The sequence below is a fragment of the Bos javanicus genome, chromosome 3 (genome assembly GCF_032452875.1).
Source record: "Bos javanicus breed banteng chromosome 3, ARS-OSU_banteng_1.0, whole genome shotgun sequence".
Lineage (NCBI taxonomy): Eukaryota > Metazoa > Chordata > Mammalia > Artiodactyla > Bovidae > Bos > Bos javanicus.
In genome coordinates this window covers 43,294,303-43,316,241 of record NC_083870.1, presented here as the reverse complement: position 1 = coordinate 43,316,241, position 21,939 = coordinate 43,294,303, and the positions used below count along the sequence as shown (strand labels likewise).

Below are 21,939 nucleotides of genomic sequence, written 5' to 3'. Positions count from 1 at the left end.
TCCCTCTTCTCCCTCTTCACACTCTATTCTGGAGCCAAATGAAACTATTTCAGATCTCTAAAGCAGCCTTTCTCATGATGTTTCCCAGCCTATGTATAGACTATTTTCTCGGCCAGAGATTCTTTCTTTGCATCTTCCTCCTTCTTACCTCCCTTGCCCTTTTTTCGCTCCACAACCTGGCTCCTTCCATCTGGCTAACTCTTGCGTGGGGGTGGGGAGTGTGTGTGTGTGCCCAGTAGTTCAGTCGTGTCTGAGTCTTCTCAACCCTATGAACTGTAGCCCACCAGTCTCTTCTGTCCATGAAATTTTCCAGGCAAGAATACTGGAGTGGGTTGCCATTTCCTACTTCAGGGGAGCTTCTGGACCCAGGGATCAAACCTGCATTTCTTGTGTCTCCTGCATTGGCAGGCAGATTCTTTACCACTAGCACCTCCTTATTCAGTCTCAAGTCTAGGTTTCTGCAGAGAAGTCTTCCCTCACTTCTTAGCACTAATGCTGTCCTCAAAAGCTTCCTAATAATACTCTCCACTTTCTCCAACCTATCATGTATCTTGTTTATGGGGCTTACTTGCTTATCTATATCACTGTCTAGAATGTATATTTCTCAAGAAAACAAACTACCTTGTCCTTGATTGTATTAATAATCCTAGCACCTAGTACACTGCCAGGAAATAGTATCTATTTGTTGAATGAGTGAATGCATAAATATAAAAAGAAAATGTATGCTTGATGTTATGGGAAATAAAACATGGTTATGAAGAGAAGTATTTTATCTAAAATATGTTGTATATATATATATGTTTATATATTTTATATATATTTTAGGATAAGCAGAAATTATTTTTGTCTGTGTGCACAGTAGATTATTCAAATCATTATTATTCTACACTAACATGTCCAAATTATACTTTAGATATAATCTAAAGAATAACATAGAATCTTCATGTAGGAAGGCTTGGTACACAGAAGACATTAAGTGTGTTTGTTTCAATACAATTATAAGTGTTAATAACAACAGCAGCAAGAACAACCATCAGGAATCATTCAATAATTGTATACAATGTTGTGATTGGAAAAATGGAAACCAAGAGTCTCCCTTTAGTCTGTCGAAATATTATTTTCTCCTGGAGTTTCTGCACAGGAGTAGGCAAAACCTGAGATTCTAAAGGAGCACCAAGGGTCACCATAGGAACCACAGGGAACAACATTTGTGTTTCAGGCTTCTGGAACAGAACAACTGAAAGAATGTGAGCCAGAGCAGGGGAATTTAGGAATCCATGGAAATTGCTTGAATGGATTGTTGACCCCAGTCACATTCTAGGGACAGTACGATGCTGCAGGCAATCCAAAATGAAGGACAACATTTACTTGTATCCTGTGGAATTGTCTTCAGTTGATCAAAACAGCTTCCCTGTGAGTGTATATTTTGCTTGTGTTTTTAATCCAGGTATAAATTAAGTAACAATACATAGATCCAAAAAGACATGTTTGGAGGCTTGTGAACATCAGATTTTGGAAATAATTCAGTATTTAATATCGGCTTTAACACCAGTAATGAATGTTTGTATACAATGGCATCATAACATAGTAGTCTTATTGAATTCTACAATTATTCTTGTGAGTTAGAAGTTATTATAATCCCCATTTAACACCAGAGGAAATAGTCTAGGATAATGCATACATTTGGTGATAGAGTGATACCTGAAACCCAGGCTTCCAATGATAAATCCCAGTATTTTTTCTGCTATCTAGGCTACCAAGGAACCAATTTACATATCCAAGTGATTCACATAAGTCCACCTTCCAACATTTTAAATACTCAATTATTTATTCTCCAAATATTCATTGAGCATCTGTTTTGTGGCAGTTTTCTCATCTGTAAAGTGGGAATAATAATACCTGCCTCATAGACAACTGATGTGAGACCTGCCACATAGGTAACTGATGTGAGACCTGAGATATAAATTGCTCTACTTGGTTTTCAATAAACTCAACTTTTACTGCTTTCCTGATAAAAACATGTATAGAGTATAGTAGTGACAGTATTAAATGTACATGTGGGAGTGAACATCGGAAACAAGATTAACATGTGAGTTCACTAATGATATTTCTCATCAGGGTGATGGTAAAAGGGGTGGTGGTAAGTTGAAGTAGTGATGATCAGGGTGAAGAATGGTGGGAGGAATATTATTTTATACAGTTTTGGAGAAAAAAGTTCACTTCTTTATTTCTTCTTCAAAAAGTAGGAATGACAGATAAGTGTAGATGAATAAACTATGTAAATTTTAAAAGTTAATTATTTATTTAGCTTTTGGCTGTGCTGTGTGTTTGTTGCTTTCTCTAGTTGTGGCAAGAGGGGGCTACTCTTCATTGTGGTGCTTGGGCTTCTCACTGTTGTGGCTTCTCTTGTTATGGAGCACCAAGTGTAGGTGCATCAGTTCAGTTCCGTTCAGTTCAGTCCCTCAGTCGTGTCCAACTCTTTGCGACCCCATGAATTGCAGCATGCCAGGCCTCTCTGTCCATCACCAACTCCCGGAGTTCACCCAGACTCACATCCATCGAGTCAGTGATGCCATCCAGCCATCTCATCCTCTGTCGTCCCCTTCTCCTCTTGCTCCCAATCCCTCCCAGCATCAGAGTCTTTTCCAATGACTCAACTCTTCGCATGAGGTGGCCAAAGTATCGGAGTTTCAGCTTTAGCATCATTCCTTCCAAAGAACACCCAGGACTGATCTCCTTCAGAATGGACTGGTTGGATCTCCTTGCAGTCCAAGGGACTCTCAAGAGTCTTCTCCAACACCACAGTTCAAAAGCATCAGTTCTTTGGTGCTCAGCTTTCTTCACAGTCCAACTCTCACATCCATACATGACCACAGGAAAAACCATAGCCTTGACTAGATGGACCTTTGTTGGAAAAGTAATGTCTCTGCTTTTCAATATGCTATCTAGGTTGGTCATAACTTTCCTTCCAAGGAGTAAGTGTCTTTTAATTTCATGGCTGCAGTCACCATCTGCAGTGATTTTGGAGCCCCCCAAAATAAAGTCTGACACTGTTTCCACTGTTTCACCATCTATTTCCCATGAAGTGATGGGACCGGATGCCGTGATCTTCGTTTTCTGAAGGGGCTTCAGTAGTTGCAGCACGTGAGCTCAGAAGCTGTGGTGCACGGGCTTAACTGCCCTGTGGCATGTTGGATCTTCCCAGACCAGGGATCAAACCTGTGTTCCTTGCACTGGCAGGCAGATTCTTAGCCACTAGACCTTCAGGGATGTTCCAAACAATGTAAATTTAAAAATTGTATTTTAAACTATTTGAAAAAGTAGCAAAGTGGTCAACAAATTGAGCCATCTTATGTATAGTGACCTGCCCATGGAACTTTCTTTTACTTTCTAAAACTACATCCTTCTTTACTGACAGCATTAGTCAAGGATGAGGTAATTATTGAATTATTTTATTTAGTGTTCACTGAAACTATTTCTTAAACTATATAGAATGCTGGTATACTATTGATAAATCACAGGGGTGGAAAAATAATTCAGAATTTTATAGAAGCCACATGACAACAATAGCAATGCAGATAATTAAGCACCTTTTATTTTTTCATTCTGAGTTTAAATTATTTTCTCTAAAATTTTGAAGAAAATAGTTAATAATGTACATTATTGGTTGATATTGTATCATTTCAAAATTTTCAGAATCTATGAACTAAGCAATGTCAATAAGCTAAGTTAGGGGAAAACTTAGAAAAGATGGTTAATAGAGCAAATAATGAATTCTTGATTCTACCACCAATCAGCTACATACCTTGGGAAACTGGTTTTTTACTGTGAACCTCAGTTTCTTCTTTTTTCTTTCCTATATTTTGACACATTATCTTTTACAAATGAAATATTTTATAGAAATCCTATGTGCTTGCTCATCCTTCCCTCTCCACCTCCATCCCTAGGTGGGGCCTCTGCTCCCTTAGATTCCACGGAATCTGCTTGAAAACTGGACCTAGCTAACCTTTCAGGTCCCTTCTGGTTTTTACTATCTTTGATTCTGGCTTGAAATTCTTAAATACAATTAGTGTGATGCCGAATATGACTGGGTCAGGCCAAGATTTAGCATCTGTGAGCAGCCACACCGTCTATAATTTTTTGTGTATCTGTATTTTATTAAAAGCTGCTGTAAATTATTTTTGACATTAGATAAGCAATCTATCAAAATATTGAAACAATTAAAATTACTTTGAATTTCAAATTACTCAACAGTGTAGGTTTCTACTGCCCCTTGATTCACAGTTAAACTGAAAATTAAATTTTTAGAAAGAATTCAACATATATTTTGTGTATTTGCTTTTACTTATGTAGATAACATCATGACTGAACAAGCAACTAAAAGAGCAAGTTAAAATTATAGTCTGAGAAATAATGATAATTTTAACAGAATTGAATATGTAAATATCATAGCTGTCAGGCCTTTGACTATTCTGAGCAACTTTTTCCCCCTCTCTTCTAATGAGAGAATATTTTTCTTTTATTTTTGGCAGCCAAATAATAAAACAGTTCTTGGATGGTTTTCAATCCTTTTATTCCCATCTGAATCTTCATCAGTGCCTTTTTTTCTGATCTCAGAACTAGTCACACCAGGTCACCACTGGCCTGCATTTGGTCCTGGGACTAACTTTATGAAGGATACAGTTCAGTTCAGTTCAGTTCAGTCGCTCAGTCGTGTCCAGCTCTTTGCGACCCCATGAATTGCAGCATGCCAGGCCTCCCTGTCCATCACCACCTCCTGGAGTTCACCCAAACTCATGTCCATCGAGTCGGTGATGCCATCCAGCCATCTCATCCTTTGTCGTCCCCTTCTCCTCCTGCCCCAAATCCCTCCCAGCATCAGAGTCTTTTTCAATGAGTTATCTATTCGCATGAGGTGGCCAAAGTATTGGAGTTTCAGCTTTAGCATCATTCCTTCCAAAGAACACCCAGGGGACTGATCTCCTTTAGAATGGACTGGTTGGATCTCCTTGCAGTCCAAGGCAAGTTGGAAAAGAGAGTGACTGGATAACAAAGGGGCTTGCAATCCATGTCATTTAAAAAAACGTTGAAGAAAATGGAGATTTCTATATGGGAAATAGAAAGGAGGAAGAAGTGGCCTAAGGGAGCTACCTTTGCATCTTTGAAGACTTGTTATGTACACGAATAACAAACAGTGTTCAACACAGTCTTAAGGGACAGAATTAGAACCAGAGAGTGATAACCTATTTTGGAACTGCCTCCAGAAGTGAGTTTTCTAGCTCTGCAGATGTATAAGCATAGGCTGCAGACTGCCTGTCAGGGCGGCAGAGGCAGGATTCAAGCTATGTTGACAAAGTTGGAATAAATATAGTCAAGTTTTCAAACTTGAGACACTTCTATACTTAGTTAAATTTCTATGTATAACATTACTTTCCCTCTCTCCAGTTCAGTGATGTCTGAATTCTCTTAGTACTTTCTTTATATGTGAAACACTGTTCCTTATTGTTGTTTAAGATAAAAGTCAGTTCCTAACATTTATATTGAGTGATTGGAAAGAAGTTTTTCCCATTATCTTCCTCCATAGACTGTGAAATCATGCCTTTATTATGAAACAACCATTAGGAACTTTGACCTCATGATAATTGAGAGAATAAAGTGTTTTATGATCTCATTAGAACCTTGACATGTATGTGCGCTCTGCGGACTATTTTGGTCACAATTTTTCTTGTAGGATTTTTTAAATACCATTTCGATTGTGAAGATTTTGGTTTAGAGAGATTTGATTGTATGGACAATCACTTATTTTCCTTTATGCAGCTTCAAAAAAACATTATAAAGTCTTATCAACCTGAAAAATTTCATTAGAATACTCGTTATAAATATGCTAAAGAAAAAATAAACATTTTCATTTTGAGTTCTTAATTTTAAGAACCTCTATTTGTTTGAGTCATAATTCACTCCTCACGACCAAAACTTCTAAGCAAGAGAGTTACATGAAAGAAAATGTTTTCATAAATTCATTCTTGAAAACAGCAAGAAATGTTTAATTAAATCTGACTTACCTGAAAGTGTAGATTTAGAGTTCTTTCCATTAGACTATTAACTTAGTAAAATGAAAAGTTCATGCATTGAATGAGAACCAGAGCTTCTTTTTTCTAATGCAATTTTTCTAATACAACACTTATATGAAAAGTTGTTAGGAATTTTGTTAAGGAATTTAGTCTACATGAATTTTACATCATCAAATTTGGAAACAGATTGCCAGCACTGGATTAATATAGCTTTTTAAACAAAGTGGGTAAGTTTATTGAGACATTCACATATTTTGCTTTTCCATAACTTTCACATATTAAGTCTCAAACTTCAGCAAAATAATATGAACTGGCCGACATGACTGCTGATACTCGATTTGTGGGAATAAATATCAGGGAAAATGCAAACAATTGTTGAATGTGGACAGGACATTTAGAGATACTTCGTTCTTTAGAATTCCATAGCCATGGCCAGGGGCCCGTAAAACGAGAAGTGCATCTCGGCAGAGTGGAACACTCATTAGAATTCATCTTTTCAGGACTTTTTCGGCTTTAAAAACTTTTGAGATAAGCTTTACTCAAGACTAGGTGATGACAGGAAGTCGTCTTTACTGAGTCCCCAGTTTTAAATTTATATGATTCTTGTCTTAAAGATGTGGATGTTAGGGTAGGTTTTTCTTTTTAACTATCTTGCAAGGGCTTGTTCGATCTGAATATCCAAGTAATATTCGTTTATCATTTTTCTGCGGCTGTTCAGCCTGTTGGATAGCCAGCAAAGCTAAGACCAGTAAATTGAGTTTTACTTGCTGGCCTCAGAGCGCTCCTTGAGTCAGTCGTCTCTTCTCTTGCGCGCCCCCTTCCTCCAAGAGGTAAACAAACGACTGCGAAACCGAAGGCTGGCACAAATCCTTTTATGTTTCTGGAGAAACCACTCAGAGCGCATGCTCTTCCGGCGATAGGTCCGTAGCGCCATTTTCATATGGCAGGGACTGCCCTTTAATTAAGCTCGCGGGTAGGACACCCGGCATTAAAGTTGTTCTAGCTGTTCAAAAAGCCTTACAGAATCAAGTCAAGGGCTTCTTTGAGATGAACCACTCCCAGCGCTTCAGCTAAGACTGCGTCAAGACATTCTTTTGTGTTTATTTTTCCCGTGGACATGTGGCCCTCTCCCCATACCTCTGTTCCCTCCCCGCCCCCGGGCTGGTCGCGTTCCTCCGCCCCGCCCACCACGGGGACCAGAGCGATATTAAGGTTTGGCATTTGTGATGATTTGCGCCCACAGCGGCGACCCAAATGAGAGGACGTGGGGAACCGGATGGGAACGTTTTACCCCGTGAGAACAAAGCACAAGTTAATTCAGAATCCAGTATGTGTAGAGGAAACCAGTAGGTGTTCTTCTGAGCTAGGAGGTAGGGCTTTTTTTTTTTTTTTTTTTCTGCAGATTTTATTTCTTATAAAGATAAAGATCCATCAGTGGTGGGATGGGCGGTGGTTGAAAGATTAGCTGTAGGTAATCTTATAGATCTTATAGATCCTAGATCTGTAAGACTGCGTGTGCTCGCGCGCATGCAAGAGTTTGGAACAAGGGTGAGTGGGGCGAGAGAAGTAGAGAATGAGAGAGACAAACGAAAACTCTAGAGTGGGAACAAGACTCAGTGGGGTGCAGAAAACGAAGGGGCGCGGGCTCATCCTTGCCTGAAAAGCCACAGCAGCGCTCTCCGGGACACTCCCAACTCCACCGTTTCATTCATAAGTTTCTGCTCTGGAGGCGCCTCCTGGCTCTTCTGCCCAGGGCCGCGTATCCCGTACAGCAATTGGTGGACGGCAACAAAGCCTTAGCAACTGGCTCTTAGTGACCTGCGGGGCGCCTGGTAACTGGGGCGCGGACCCGGCGCGGAGAAAGGAGCTGGGCTGTCCCTTTAAGGGATGGCCGCGGAGCCGTGAAAGTGGAGGGAGCCGTGGGAGGGCGGGGAGGAAGGCCTGGGGGCGGACCCAAGGGGAGGAGGAGGAGGAAGAGTTGCTGCTGAAAGGAGGCGGCGAAGGAGGAGCCGGAGCAGCTGCTGCCAGCCGGCGGGCACCAGAGTCCTGCCCGCTGCCTCACGAGTAGCCACGGGCGCGATCGGGGCCAGACGTCTCCTCCTCCATGATCACTTTGGGAGCCGGGGGAAGACTTTGCCCGGCCGTGAGAGCTGGTCTGCGTTTCCCAGGCGCGGCGGCGGTGCAGCAGCGGCAGCAGCCGGGTCCGAATCGGAGTGGCCACAGCCCGGGGCGTGTGCGCCCCGCTCGGAGCGTGCTCGGGTTCCCCACGGAATGTCCCCGGGGCGCCCGGCGCGCTGACCCCCCAGCCGCCTCCGCCTTCGGCGCCTGCTGCCTCTCTCGGGCGGGCTCGGTGTTCGCGACTGCAAGCTTCCCGGCTCCTGGGCACTGGGGAAGCCCCCGGGGGCGGGTAACCTCAGCTGGCCACGACCCAGCCCTCCTCCGTGCGTATCTCGCTTAAGATGGCAGCGGAGTCAGGGGAACTAATCGGGGCTTGCGAGTTCATGAAAGGTGAGGAGCAGTCGCCCCGCATCCTCCAACCCTCTGTCGACACCCCAGCTCTTCACTTCTCGCCCCTGTGTCCCAACCACTGTCTCCGGCTTCTTCTGGGGCCCCCAGCGTACTACAATCGCTGCGCGCGCTCTCATCCCTTTTTTGTACTATCCTTTCCCCCGAGGACCCCCCGCTTCCGGCTTCTCTGTCTTTCTTGCGTCCCTCGTTCTCTCTGCAGCACTTTCGGAAGGCCTCCCAGCTCGGTAAAGGGACCGCACCGTCCTCTGCCGGGCTCCAGCGTGCAGCGGCTCGAGGGGATTCTGCTCCAGGGGATCCTTTCAGTTGCCTTTATCCTACTGTTGCTGGATCTCGGTTTTCGGGACACCTCCAACCACACCCCCTGTCTCTCCTCCCTTCCTCTTCTTGAAGTCTCCGGAGCTGTAGGGGAGAGTCTCGCCTCTCTCTTCCCCTTCCGCAGCGGTCTGGAGATTTCTGAACCAAACTTGCATCTCCAGTTCAACGGGTACCCTCAGCTTCTACCTGCTCCCGCTGGCCTGAAACCAGGGAGATCAGGGAGTTTTGCACGCCACTGAGTCCCTCAGTCGGGCCCTCGACTCGCTTCTCTAACTGGTGTGCTCTTGGATCTCTGTGGCTTTCCGGGAGAGATCAGGTTTCTGCAAGAATTCCACGTGTTAATGGGATCTTTAAATACCGGGTAGCAGTTGTTATTTTGTTATAGTGTATTAGCACCCCCCTACCCCACCAGCTTCCCTGCTTCTCATGTTTTCTCCCATCTTTTAAACTTGTCTTTCAGATCGATTATATTTTGCTACTTTAAGGAATAGACCAAAAAGCACAGTAAATACCCACTATTTCTCCATCGATGAGGAGCTGGTCTATGAAAAGTAAGTTTCTATATATTTTTTTAATCTCAGCTATTTAACTTGTTGGCTCTTGGGTAAGGAAATGCTATGCACCTTTATGACAGTTTTATTCTCCTTCTCCAGTGGTGCAAGTAACAAATCCAATTTCTTAGGCTCAGAGCTGGGGAAGAGGTGCAGGGAAAGTTAAGGTAATTTGAACCTGTCATCACCTCATTCCTTTTAGTCCTCTGTCTGTATTAGTTCTTCCTACCACCACAGTAAACTGCAGCTGTAGATTCCGAACACTCCCCAGAGCAGGGCCAGGGAGAGGCACCCTCTGTCCTTGCTGGATTCTGTAATAGGCATGTGAATCAGTCACAGGGTATTTATTGGAGCACCTACAGAGTACAGGGCAGTGTGTGTATTACAGGTGCTTCAGCTTTACCGATCACAAGGCTTCTGCTGTATCTCAGGATGTTTTTGTTTGTGCAGCTCATATTTGGAAAGTGGGACACACTTAGCTGTGTCCCAGTCATATCTATGAGTAAGATTTTACCTGGGTGGTAAATTGCTGCGTTATTTTATTTGAGTGTCCCAAGCGTCACTGCACTATTATTTTTGCCTTTGAGGAAGTGGCATAGGAGTGCTGATTTACATTCTTTGGTTACTTTGGCTTTGTGGGGTTAGGATTTAAGAGTGAAAGATGCATGTAGGGAACTGTTTTCTGTGAAAGACTGTTGATCTACATGAAAAAGATTATAGTATAGTAAACATGTAATTCAAAGAGAGAGAAGTCTCGATTCTATAAAAGCAACATAATAGTAAGGAATAAGAAGGCTGAGTTGGCTTGATTATGTCCTTTTATCAAAAGAGCTGGTGTTTCAGGGTAGTCAGTATATTCTAACAGAAAATTTAATTTTATTTTCTTGTTGCCTTAACCAAAAGTCCAATTACATGAACATAGTTAAGTGAACTGTATTCATGATAGAAAGTGCCCTAGGACTTGTGCTGTTAAGGGGGATTTTGGGAGTTCTGCCTAAGGATTTGTGAGTACCATCAGGCGTTCAAAGAGTGAGAGTATTCTCGACCATCCAGAGCATATCTTTTCTTTGAGGGAAAACAATCTTTAACTGTCACTTCGTCAGAGGGATTCGTGAAACTGATGTCTTCAGGACATTTCTCTTACTGGTGCTGGGAGCAGGATGCTTCTTGAATGGCTGAAGCAAAAGTGGGAATGAAAGAGCCCTTTGCTGCTGCTCATGAATGCCCAGAGCTGCTGCAGCAAAGAGGTCTAAATCCCTGGTGTCAGATTACAGCTCTGCTCCTAGACAGAATGGAGTGCTGCACTGCCTACTCCCTGACCTCAGGTACCTGGGTGATGTCACGGCCAGCAGTGTTTCTGGAGTATTCATTCTGTTGTTGTGAATGTGCATTGTTGTCGCTTTCTTTTTCTGTGTGTACAGTTTGGGGGCCTCCCCTGAGTCTGAGGGTAGGAACAGTGTATACATTATTATGTTCAGTTCTTCAGTGATGTGCTGGAGGTTAATATGTCACTGAATTAACCCCAGGCATTAAGGTCTCAGTTGCTTCTTTTGGGATTGCTAGTTGATAGATCTAGATCTAACAGGAAATTATGTTTAGTCAATTAAACACAGTGCTCAGTGGTTTGATTCTGATGTTTATATATGAGGAAAGATTTTGTATGATTTTAATGTTAGTATTTTAGGATAGGACTTCAAATCACATTCTTCTTATACTGATTCTACTGTATTTCTGTAAAGAAAGACTTTCTGGAAAGACCATCCAATTTATATTGTGAAATTTTGATGTCATTTGAAACTTTGATAAAGACTTCAGTCTGGGCAGAGTGTGTACTTCTTTTTGTTTGAGGTGCCCAAGTACTGTGCCACAGGAATAGCTATGGTTCTGATCACCCACAACTCCATTTTTTGGTCACCTTCAACATTATACAGGGTTAGATGATATAGTGAATACAATGAAGATGGATACACGTTACCAGAGCTGGAGGGAGAAAGACAGGACTTCAGTGAGAGAGAGAGAAAAGATAACTGCCATAGATTCACATACCCCCCTGTGCTGGGGGGAATTCACGGCTGGGGGAGCACATTTGGTTGAGGGGTTCAGAAAAGCCTTCATGGAAGAGTTAAGACTGGCTTGCAGAATGGACAGAGATGGGAGAGGAGAGATCCCAGAAGCAGGAATAGCAAGGACGAGGAGGGAGGCTCTAGAGTGTCCTCAGGGAATAGTGAGACCTCTGGTTGGCCTGGTGTGTATACAGGTTCAAATGGGGCTGTGTAATCTGAAGCTGAAAGGTCAGCTGGGCGAATTGAGTGCCAGGGTTCCCTTAGTATGCCATGGGACTCTGTTGAGGATTTGGGGGCAGTCCATGGTATGACTGGTCCTATGTTACTGCAAATAATGGCACATTTCATCAAGAATTTAAATGCACACCAGGTGCTCGGTGCTCCACAACTATTAATTTATTTTATTTTCACTTCGGTTTTTAGGCAGTTACTGTTATTATCCTTAGTGTGCAAACAATGAGAGTAAGGGACAGAGAGGTTAGGTAAATTGCCCAAGGTCACAGAAGTAAGAAGTAGCAGACCTGGAATTTGAAATCGAGCCCTCTAGTTCTGGAGTACGTATGTGTGTTCTGTGCTTAGTAGCTCAATTGTGTTTGACTCTCTGCAACCCTTTGGACTGTAGCCCTCCAGACTCCTCTGTCCGTGGGATTCTCCAGACAAGAATATTGGAGTGGGTTGCCGTTTCCTCCTCCAGGGGATCTTCCTGACCCAGGGACTGAACCCAAGTCTCCTGTGTCTTCTGCATTGCAGGCAGATCCTTTACCACTGAGCCATCTGGGAAACCCTAGAATACATAGATCCTCAAAAAATTAATATGATAGCATCATTTTGGACAGATTAGAGAGGAAGTAGAGCCCGCTTAGAGAAATTCTGAAATGTTCAGGGGGAAGAAATAAATGCCTTGATTAGAACTGGTGGCAATGGTGGTGGAAAGAAGAGCTCTGAATCCATGTGACTTGGCAACAGATCATGTGCGTGGGTTGGTGCGGTGCTGAGGAAAAAGAGGGGTCCAAGAAGTCTTTAAGACAGCCTGGGTCACAGTAAACCTGTTGGGACCATTGACTGAAACAAGAAGTAGGGCAGAACTGGTTTTTGTGGGGAGATCAGGCGTTCCGTGTTGGTCAGGTTGGAAGGAGGGAGTTTATGGGATGTGCACATCAGGGTTGGATATCACATAAATTAGAAGTCCTTAAATTTGGAGGTTTTCCTCCAAAAGATGATAAAGCTGTGAGAATGATGTAATTTCTGGGAGATACAGAAAAATATGAAGGGCTGTATTTCATAGGCATGACCAGGATGAGAGGAACCAAGGGAAAGAGGTAGTAATAAGCAGCCAAAAAGGTGGATCAATGCTGAAGGAGAGAGTAGAGAGGGGAGAGGAATAGACGCAGTGGAATCCGTCTTGTCAGCACTGCTTTTAGGACGTATTGAATTAGAGAGACCACAGAGACCTTTGAAGGATGAGTAATATCAGAGTTCTTCTATGACAGATAGCTTATGGTGACAAAAACCTGGACTATTATATCAGATTGTAATTCTCCAAGGAAAGAAGAGGGCTTGCCTGGTGGCTCAGCGGTAAAAGAATCTGCCTTCAATACAGGAGCCTCAGGAGACTCAGGTTCGATCCCTGGGTCGGGAAGATCCCCTGGAGGAGGGCATGGTAACCCACTCCAGTATTCTTGCCTGGAGAATTCCATGGACAGAGGAGCCTGGTGGGCTACAGCCTATAGGGTCACAAAGAGCCAGACACGACTGAACCGATGCCTGCAAGGAAAAGAGAATATTAGTATATGTGATCACATGGGGCCTTATACAGCCCTATATCTGTGTACTTATTTACGGAACGTGTAAGTGAAATGCTGCCTTTCTGGCTAAATTATCATCCTGGAAATGCAACTATTATTTTTTGAATTAAATAAATCAACAAATATTTAAATAGTGAGGCTTTGTTCCTCTTAAGGGAACTAAGGGCAAAATTTCTCCCAGCCAAAATTTTAGAACTGTTTTCAAGCTGACTTTGCCTGTGGGGTTGTTGGAGTGGGGTGTCCACTGCAGTGATAGCCCACACCTCTGAGTTGGATCTGGGAAGGCAGTAAAGGCCCTGAAGTTTCTTAATCCTGGTTTGGTAGCTACCGGCTCTGACACCTGTCAGGGCAGAAGGCATAGATTGGCAACCCAGACCCACAGGTGCATCTGCTACCCACACCTGGCAACTGTCTGAGAAGCTAGTGGAGAAGGGTTAACAAAGTGGCCTTATGAGATCCCAACTATCTATTAGAAATGAATTTTCTCTTTGAATTTTAAACAGAAGTTACCACATTAGTATAAAGGCATGAGCAATTTTAGTAAAATGTGGTTGATAATAAAGCATACATTTATCCTTGGGTTATGATTTCACAGATCAGAATTAAAATCAGAGTGTAAACTACCACACTTGTGGGGAAAATGTAGCCCCTAAAAAAGGGAGCCTTTTAAAGATTTGTCTGTATTTGATTAAGCTATAAATAATGCACAACTTTCCAGAAAGGCTAGTTCTTTGGTTTTGGAATTGGGCCGTGTAATCCAAATAGAGGCTTACTTTTTATAACTTGGCTCAAATTCCTTTTGGCTCGAAAGTTAACAAAATCAAATATGTTAATTGTTATAACTTTGTGGGCCCCTCCTAACTGTGATGGGTATAGAGTTGAACGTTTATGCATAGAAAGGAGACTGTAGAATTCTTATCCATTTTCATTTCTTCTGTCTTCGTGTTTGCAAAGGTACTGAAAATGCAGGAGAAAACTCTTCATGGACATACTCTGGGTACTGCATATTAAGCAGTTTCTGAAATGATTCAAAGAATTTCACCAAATGTTTTAGCATGGAAGAATGAGCAGCCTCTAATGAGAACTAATTAACTTGAAGATTTAAATAATTTAAAATGTCCAAATTTCATTTAAACTTTATTAAAGTAGCCTGATATTAACGCAACTGGGAATTTTGGAATAAATAATTTATAAAAGAATGATTTCTTATATGTAGCTTGTAGCATAGGCTTGAGTTGAAATGTGAGACTAGGACATCTTTGAGAGAAAGACAGAAAAACTTCTCTTGCCCGAAAATATTGTAGGAATAGAAAATTTAGGTTAAATCGAGGTAGGAAGAAACCCTTTTGTTTTTTCAGTTTTTATTTTGAATTTAATGTGTAGCAAGTAGGCTAATGTCACAGAAAGCTGAATGCCACCTAAGCATATGAACATACACAGATATACACAGATATGTGATCTTATATAGAGCCTTGAAGTGAAAGTTGCTCAGTTGTGTCTGACTCTGTGGCCCATGGACTCTAGCCCATCAGACTCCTCTGTCCATGAAATTCTCCAAGCAAGAGTACTAGAGTGGGTAGCTGTTCCCTTCTCCAGGGGATCTTCCTGACCCAAGGATGGAACCTGAGTTTCCTGCATTGAGCCAGGTTCTTTACCTTCTCAGCCACCAGGGAAGCCCCTGGGCCTAGAGCCTTAGGGCCATCATTTGGTACCTCAAATCTCATTATAAATTGCTATGATATAGACAGAACAGGAGATACAGTTGAATTCAGAGGCACATTTCATCATGAGAATAAAAATAAAATTATAGCAACAGCTAATATTTATAGTCCCATGACAAGCTAATATTTACAGTCCTATGACAAGCAATGTTCTTTATGTACATTAACTCAATCTTGGGAACAACCCTAGGAGTTAGGTGCTATTATTGTCACTACTTTATAGATGAGGAAACTGAGACTCAGAGAGGATTATGTAGATCCGAAGGTAATTGAGCTAGTAAATTTACCCTGAAGTCATGCTCTCCTGCTTCCAGCAAGTTCCCATTTGTCTTGAGCCTGAGGCTGGTAAAGAGGGTGGAGAACAGCTTTGCCCCTCCCTGGCTCATGTGACCCTTCTAACTTGAGTGGTGATGGCTTTGGCAAGGAATGGGCTGCTGACATTGTGTACACAAATTTATGTCCAGGCTGTATCTGGATATGTGCAGTAGTAATTAAAATGTTTTCCCGCAGCTCCACTTTCGTGGATATGAATTTGCTTTTTCTCCTTTCAGTGGTCTGCCCTGCCTAAAAGAGAGAGAGAAAATAAATTGAGTTAATTATCATTGTATGTTAATAGGAGAGGTGAAAACAAAAGAAGCCCAGTTTTTATAAGCTTATGAAAATTCTTTGCAGGAAGACTGAAATGTTCTTGCTGCTTAACTGGTGTCACTTAAGATGTAATGATTTGTGCATAGAATTCTCCTGAAAAATCAGAAAACTCTTTAGCATTTAAAAGGTGATATAGGTTTCTACTTTCTTCCCCTTTTCTCCTTTCTCTCATCCTAATCCTGCAGAAATAACAGTTTTGTTCAGGGCCACTTTTTCCATTCTCTGTTTTGAACAAAGAGTTTTAGGTGTGTGCTTATGTATGTGTACCTGTGTATATAACCAGGATTATTATGCTGTATATGTCATGAGAAAAATAGATATCTGTAAACATTCACCACTTCCCTGGTGGCTCGGACAGTAAAAGTGTCTGCCTACAATTCAGGAGACCCGGGTTTGATCCCTGGGTTGGGAAGATCCCCTGGAGAAGGAAATGGCACCCCACTGCAATACTCTTGCCTTGAAAATCCCATGGATGGAGGAGCCTGGTAGGCTACAGGTCCATGGGGTCGCAAAGAGTTGGACACAACTGAGAGACTTCACTCATTTCGCTTATACATTCACCAGTCAGTTCTTAATTCTGTGACCCACTAGAGTCAACTTTTACTTTCAGGATACTGATTTATCAAATACTTGCTGTTTTGACCTCTTTGGCATTCACAGTGGGGTCGTCAATTTCTGTTCTTCATAAGGACAATTGTTACTCAGTTCTTTCAATTTGCTTGAGACAAGCTTGGTGAAAATGCAAAAATTAACTGAGGTGCTGAGGACTCAGTTAAAACTGACAGGGCTAGTCTTAATCAGCAAGCCTGAGAAGGGATTCAAATGGGTTGGAGGAGAGTCCTGTGAGGAGCTGTGTGCCGTCCAAGTTCTTTGTTGGCCAAGTCACCACAGGGCGGCTTCATTATTGTGTTTGAAGTAGATCCCTAAGACATCAGATGTTCTCATTTGTAAGTTCATAAACACATTCCAAAGCCGAAAGTAAATGACTTACACTTAGCCACAGCTTAATGCATCTTTGTGCTTTACAAAGAAAGAGAAAGAAAAAAAGACTCTTGACATGTTTTTATGGGAAGTGAAAAAAGCATAATTTAAAAGCTGTAGGTGGTTGGAAATAGAGGAAACAGTGCAGTCCTGTGATTGATACATCGTGCTTCCACTGCAGAGGCACGGGTTTGATCCCTGGTGGAGGAACTAGGATCCCTCATGCCGCATGGTGGGGCCAAAAAAAAAACCCCACTCCCCCCAAAACAAACAGACAAATGAAATATTTAGATGTGATAGATTTTGGTACAGAGCAGTATGCTAATGCTTTGGGGGTACATAAATACAGAAATAAGGAAGTGTAAACAAATACAGGCAAGAAATGACAGAAGTTGTAAACGAATATATTAAAAATCCAAGAAAGGAAGAGATATTACTTCCCAGAGTGATAAAGACTTCATAGACTGATATTTGAACTAGCTTTTGAAGGGTGTGTAAGAGCGAAGAGTATATTTTATGATCTTTATGAGGACAAGTACCACCTATTTTTGCTCACCACTGTATACATATATCTAGCACAGAGCTTGGCTTAGAGGTTGTACAAGAAATTTTAGCTGAATGAATGAGAGAAGAAGGAAAGAAAGAAAGATTTCAGTGTTGGGGAATAACAAGATTTTGTTAGATGAGGCAAAATACTTGAAGTGCAGAGAGGTCATGGGTGAGGCATGGTTGGGGACTGGCTTATGGAAAGCTGTTTGGATCTCAGTTCTGCTGGTTTACGAATGACACAGGGAGACTGAGCAGAGCTCTGCTTAGGGCAAGTACTCCCGTGACTGGGAGGTGTGGCAAAACTGGATTATGGTTACAGCAATGGGAACAGAAAGGCTAGGTGGGAGAGAGGCTAGAGGGGATGGATTGTCTATATTTTAGGCATTTGAGGGGTCAGGGCAATTGAAGGTTAAGTTCAAGATGTATGGTTTGGATGATTGGGAGAAAGTGACACCTTAAAGTAGGGCATGTATGTAAATCAGAAGGAGAAGCTACCTTTTTGTTGCTTTATTTGGGGGATGGGGAAGGGAAGTAAAAAGGGGAGTCTATAATGAAAGTAAAAGAGGAGTCATTGTCCTTTGTGATCTTTAAGCAGAAAATAGACAATGCCTGCCCTGAATATCTAGCTATTTCCTTGTTTTAAAAATCTGGGGAGGTGGGTGGGACAGCTGATCTCAAGTTCCTTTCTGGCTCACTGATTTGAAGTGGGCTCAAGTGTGGAGTTCATTGTTTCTTTAAAAAATTTTTAAGCTTTAGTTTCAATTTACATTAAAAAAGTTGGTTTTGTTAATCGGCTTCCAGGACCACCAAAGAATCAGATGTTGAATGAGAACCATCAAAAACATTATTTTATTTATTAAAGCATGTAATGATCCCAGCCTTTGACAAACTTGGAAACATCTGGTAAAGCATCACAATTATTTGTGATCATCAGTGAATTTCCTTTATGGAAAATAGTTTCATAAGCTATAGTTTTTGAATAAAGTGTTTCATTTATTAATTTAATATTTTGGTGTTAAAGATCTTCATATCCTATTGATGAACTGAAGAATTTGCTAGTTCAGACATGTTCTTCTTTTATAAAATTTAGTTTTCTTTTGAGAACCAGAAGAGATGGTGTATTTCAAATTTGCTCTCCTTGCTACATATACTCTTACAACGCATATACTCTTATCTAGTCTTGTCTGGGAATGTGGCATTTCAGTAGGGCAGCTTCTACAAAAAGATGGAAAATTACATCTTGAAATATCAAAGTAGTTTTGTAATTTATGGGAACCTTTCTAAAATGAATCTACATTGTTGCCTTCGTAAAGAATTTACTGATTATGATTTACTCTTTTTTTCTGTGAGACTTTATTACTATGAGTACATTGGTTGTACAGTTTCATTGTAATTCAGGTATAGTTTTAGGAGCTCCTAAAGGTGGCTGAGGCAGTAAAGAATCTGCCTGCAATGTGGGAGATCTGAGTCGATCCCTGGGTTGGAAGATCCCCTGGAGTAGGAAAGCGCAACCTGCTCCAGTATTCTTGCCTGGAAAATTCCATGGGCAGGGGACCCTGGTGGGCTACAGTCTACAGGTTGCAAAGAATGGGACATGATGGAGCATCTGAGCAAGCGACTGATCACAGCACAATAAAGAGATTTCTGCTTAAGTATCAGATTTGCTAAACATCTTTTGTTTCGTAAACATCTTGTATCTTTTAGTGTTTTTAATCTAGTTAGTTTCTGTTGATGAATAGCTCACCTGAGTACTTTCTAGGTGTTATTTACTGTTGGATTATGTACATTAGTCGCTCAGTTGTGTCTGACTCTTTTCAACCCCATGGACTGTAGCCCACCAGGCTCCTCTGTCCGTGGGATTCTTCAGGCATCCTGGAGTGGGTTGCCATGCTCTTCTCCAGGGATCTTTCTGGCCCAGGGATAGAACCCAGGTGCCCGCATTGTGGGCAGATTCTTTACAGTTTGAGCTATTAGCTTTTGACATTTCTATCAATGTACCAGCAGCCACCAATAGCTGCCTCCTGCCTATGGTCTGTCTGATGAGTCTAACATGCTATGGGCATAGAAACCAGATATCATGTTTTATTAGCCTTTGGTGCAGTATAAGGCTATATAGACTTCCAAGTGAGTTGGAGACTTTCATAAATATTGCTAAAGGGCATGGGTTTGTGGCAGGCTTTAAAAGAAATAATATGCCTTACTTGTGATTCTCATTTATATTCCTGATTGAGATTTCTGAATTGGGGATCCTTGTATAACTGATTTCTGATTCTACACATTTCTTTTTCTTTTAAGAGAGTGTGAAATTGATATAGCACTTATCTTTAGTCCCCATAATCAAATTGTTGATCATCTGTAGCTGAATTAATCTGAAATGCTAAAAGCATTTTATTTTTATCTAAGTGTGATGCAAAGAAAAAGGGTTAAAAAGGTCTCTTCTAGGGAGCTGTGAATAGTGGGATTGTAAAATAGTGCGTTTTCTGTTCTGCCAGACACTTCAGTGTCCAATGTACTTCATTCTATATGCTCTATAGATTGCCTACAGCTCTAGAAAACTCAAAAGTAAAGTTTTAGGCTGATTTTAGCTTGGCAAAACTCTCAGATACCACTGAAGGGGCTGCTAAGCAAAAAAAAAAAAAAAAAGGAGTTGGGATGCTGTATAGTTGGGGTGAGTCTTTTTAGACTGGGAGTCACTTCTGGAGCAGGTCACATTTAGAGCAAGCCAGACTCTGTGTGACCCTATGGACTGTAGCCCACCAGGCTTCTCTGTCCATGGGATTCTCCAGGCAAGAACACTGGAGTGGGTTGCCATTTGGGCCTTAGGGAAGCTATTAATGAATATTCAGATATCGGACAGTCTGTAATCAAGGAAAGACCTACAATTCTTTGGAAGCACACAAGAATAGAACCTGGCCTGTAGGATGGAGTGGTGTGTGTGTGTGTATGTGTGTGTGTATGTGTGAAGTGGGATGAGGGTGGAGGTGGGGATACAGATGGAGGAGGGATCAGAGAAGAATATCCTGAGGAAGTGTGACTGGAGCTGAGTCCTGAAGGGTAAAAGGGTGTTAATTAGGCCAAGGAGGGTAATGTGCGAAGGGCCTGAGGCAGGAATGAAAAGAAGTAGCTTGCTTGGAGCTTACTAGTACTGAAATGGAAATGGTACAAAATGAGAACTAGGTGGGGGCTACATCATCCTGGCCTCACAGACAAGTTTCAGGGTTTTGGTTTTAATTTCAGGAGTTTAGAGAGGTGATGTGATCATTGCCAGATGTTAGAGTGATTATTTTCCTTTTCAGGGCCTCCCTTGCTTTATGACATGTGAGGAGGGTTAGTCTTTTATGTACAGGGGATCAGTCACCAATCTGTTTTCTACCAAAGTCACATGTATACTCTCTGCATAGCTCTCTTGCCTTTAATACCTGCCACTGAATAAAGGGGTTAATTTACACTGCTTGAGAATGTTTCTATGGGAGTGAATTTTAATCTTGCCAGTGCATTCCTGAAGAAGTCTTCTTTTGTTTTCATTAATCTGAGACTCAAAGTGGGAGTGTTTAATTAATTGACTTGCTTCAAAAAGGGAAGTCACAGGATTACAGACCTTGGTGCTGAAGGTTCTCTGATATCGTTTAGTCCTGTCTTCCGTTGTTGTTGTTGTTCTGTGGCTAAGTTGTGTTCTACTCTTCGCAACCCCATGGCCTGCAGCACTCCAGGCTTCCATGCCCTTCATTATCTTCCAGAGTTTGCTCAAATTCATGTTCGTTGAGTCAGTGATGCCATCCAACCATCTCATCCTCTGCCACCTCCTTCTCTTTTTGCCCTCAGTGTTTCCCATCATCAAAGTTTTTTCCAGTGAGTCAGCTCTTCACATCAGGTGGCCAGAGTATTAGAGCTTCAGCTTCAGCATCAGTGCTTCCAATGAATATTCAGGGTTGTTTTTCTTTAAGATTGACTAGTTTGCTCTCTGCTCAGTCCAGGGGACTCTCAAGAGTCTTCTCCAGCTCCACAATTTGAAAGCCTCAATTCTTCGAAGCTCAACCTTCCTTATGGTTCAACTCTCAGATCTGCACATGACTGCTGGAAAAACCATAGCTTTGAATATATGGACCTTTGTCAGCTAAGTGATGTCTCTGCTTTTTAATATGCTGTCTAGGTTTGTCACATAACTTTCCTTCCAAGGAGCATCTTTTAATTTTGTGGCTGCAGTCACTGTCTGCAGTGACTTTTGAAAATAAAATCTGTCACTGCTTCCATTTTTGCTCTTTCTGTTTGCCATGAAGTGATGGGACCAGATACCATGATCTTAGTTTTTTGAATGTTGAGTTTCAAGCCAACTTTTTCACTCTCCTCTTTCACCCTCATTAAGAGGCTGTTTTTTTTTTTAATTTTTTTTTCAATTTTTTTAAGTTTAATTTTATTTTTTAAACTTTACAATATTGTATTAGTTTTGCCAAATATTGAAATGAATCCGCCATAGGTATACCTGTGTTCCCCATCCTGAACCCTCCTCCCTCCTCCCTCCCCATACCATCCCTCTGGGTCGTCCCAGTGCACCAGCCCCAAGCCTCCAGTATTGTGCATCGAACCTGGACTGGCGACTCGTTTCATACATGATATTATACATGTTTCAATGCCATTCTCCCAAGGAGGCTGTTTAATTCCTCTTCATTTTCTGCCATTCAAGTGATATCGCCTGCATATCTGAGGTT

The 21,939-nt window shown here is 41.8% G+C and overlaps 1 protein-coding gene across 5 annotated transcripts in view; it reads left to right on the top strand.

Moving 5' to 3' along the window:
* The first annotated feature begins 1,307 nt into the window (after positions 1–1,307).
* Positions 1,308–21,939, top strand: part of CDC14A (cell division cycle 14A) — a 178,345-nt gene continuing 157,713 nt past the window's right edge. For 2 of the 5 annotated variants that reach the window (XM_061411053.1, XM_061411052.1), the window contains exons 1-2: positions 8,163–8,579; positions 9,376–9,466. In XM_061411053.1, the coding sequence (XP_061267037.1) occupies positions 8,531–8,579; positions 9,376–9,466 (140 nt within the window). In that variant the 5' untranslated portion in view covers positions 8,163–8,530. Of the gene's footprint in view, positions 1,414–7,273; positions 7,442–8,162; positions 8,580–9,375; positions 9,467–21,939 lie in introns of those variants that run through there. The other 3 variants (XM_061411054.1, XM_061411049.1, XM_061411050.1) reach the window with 3 other exon arrangements.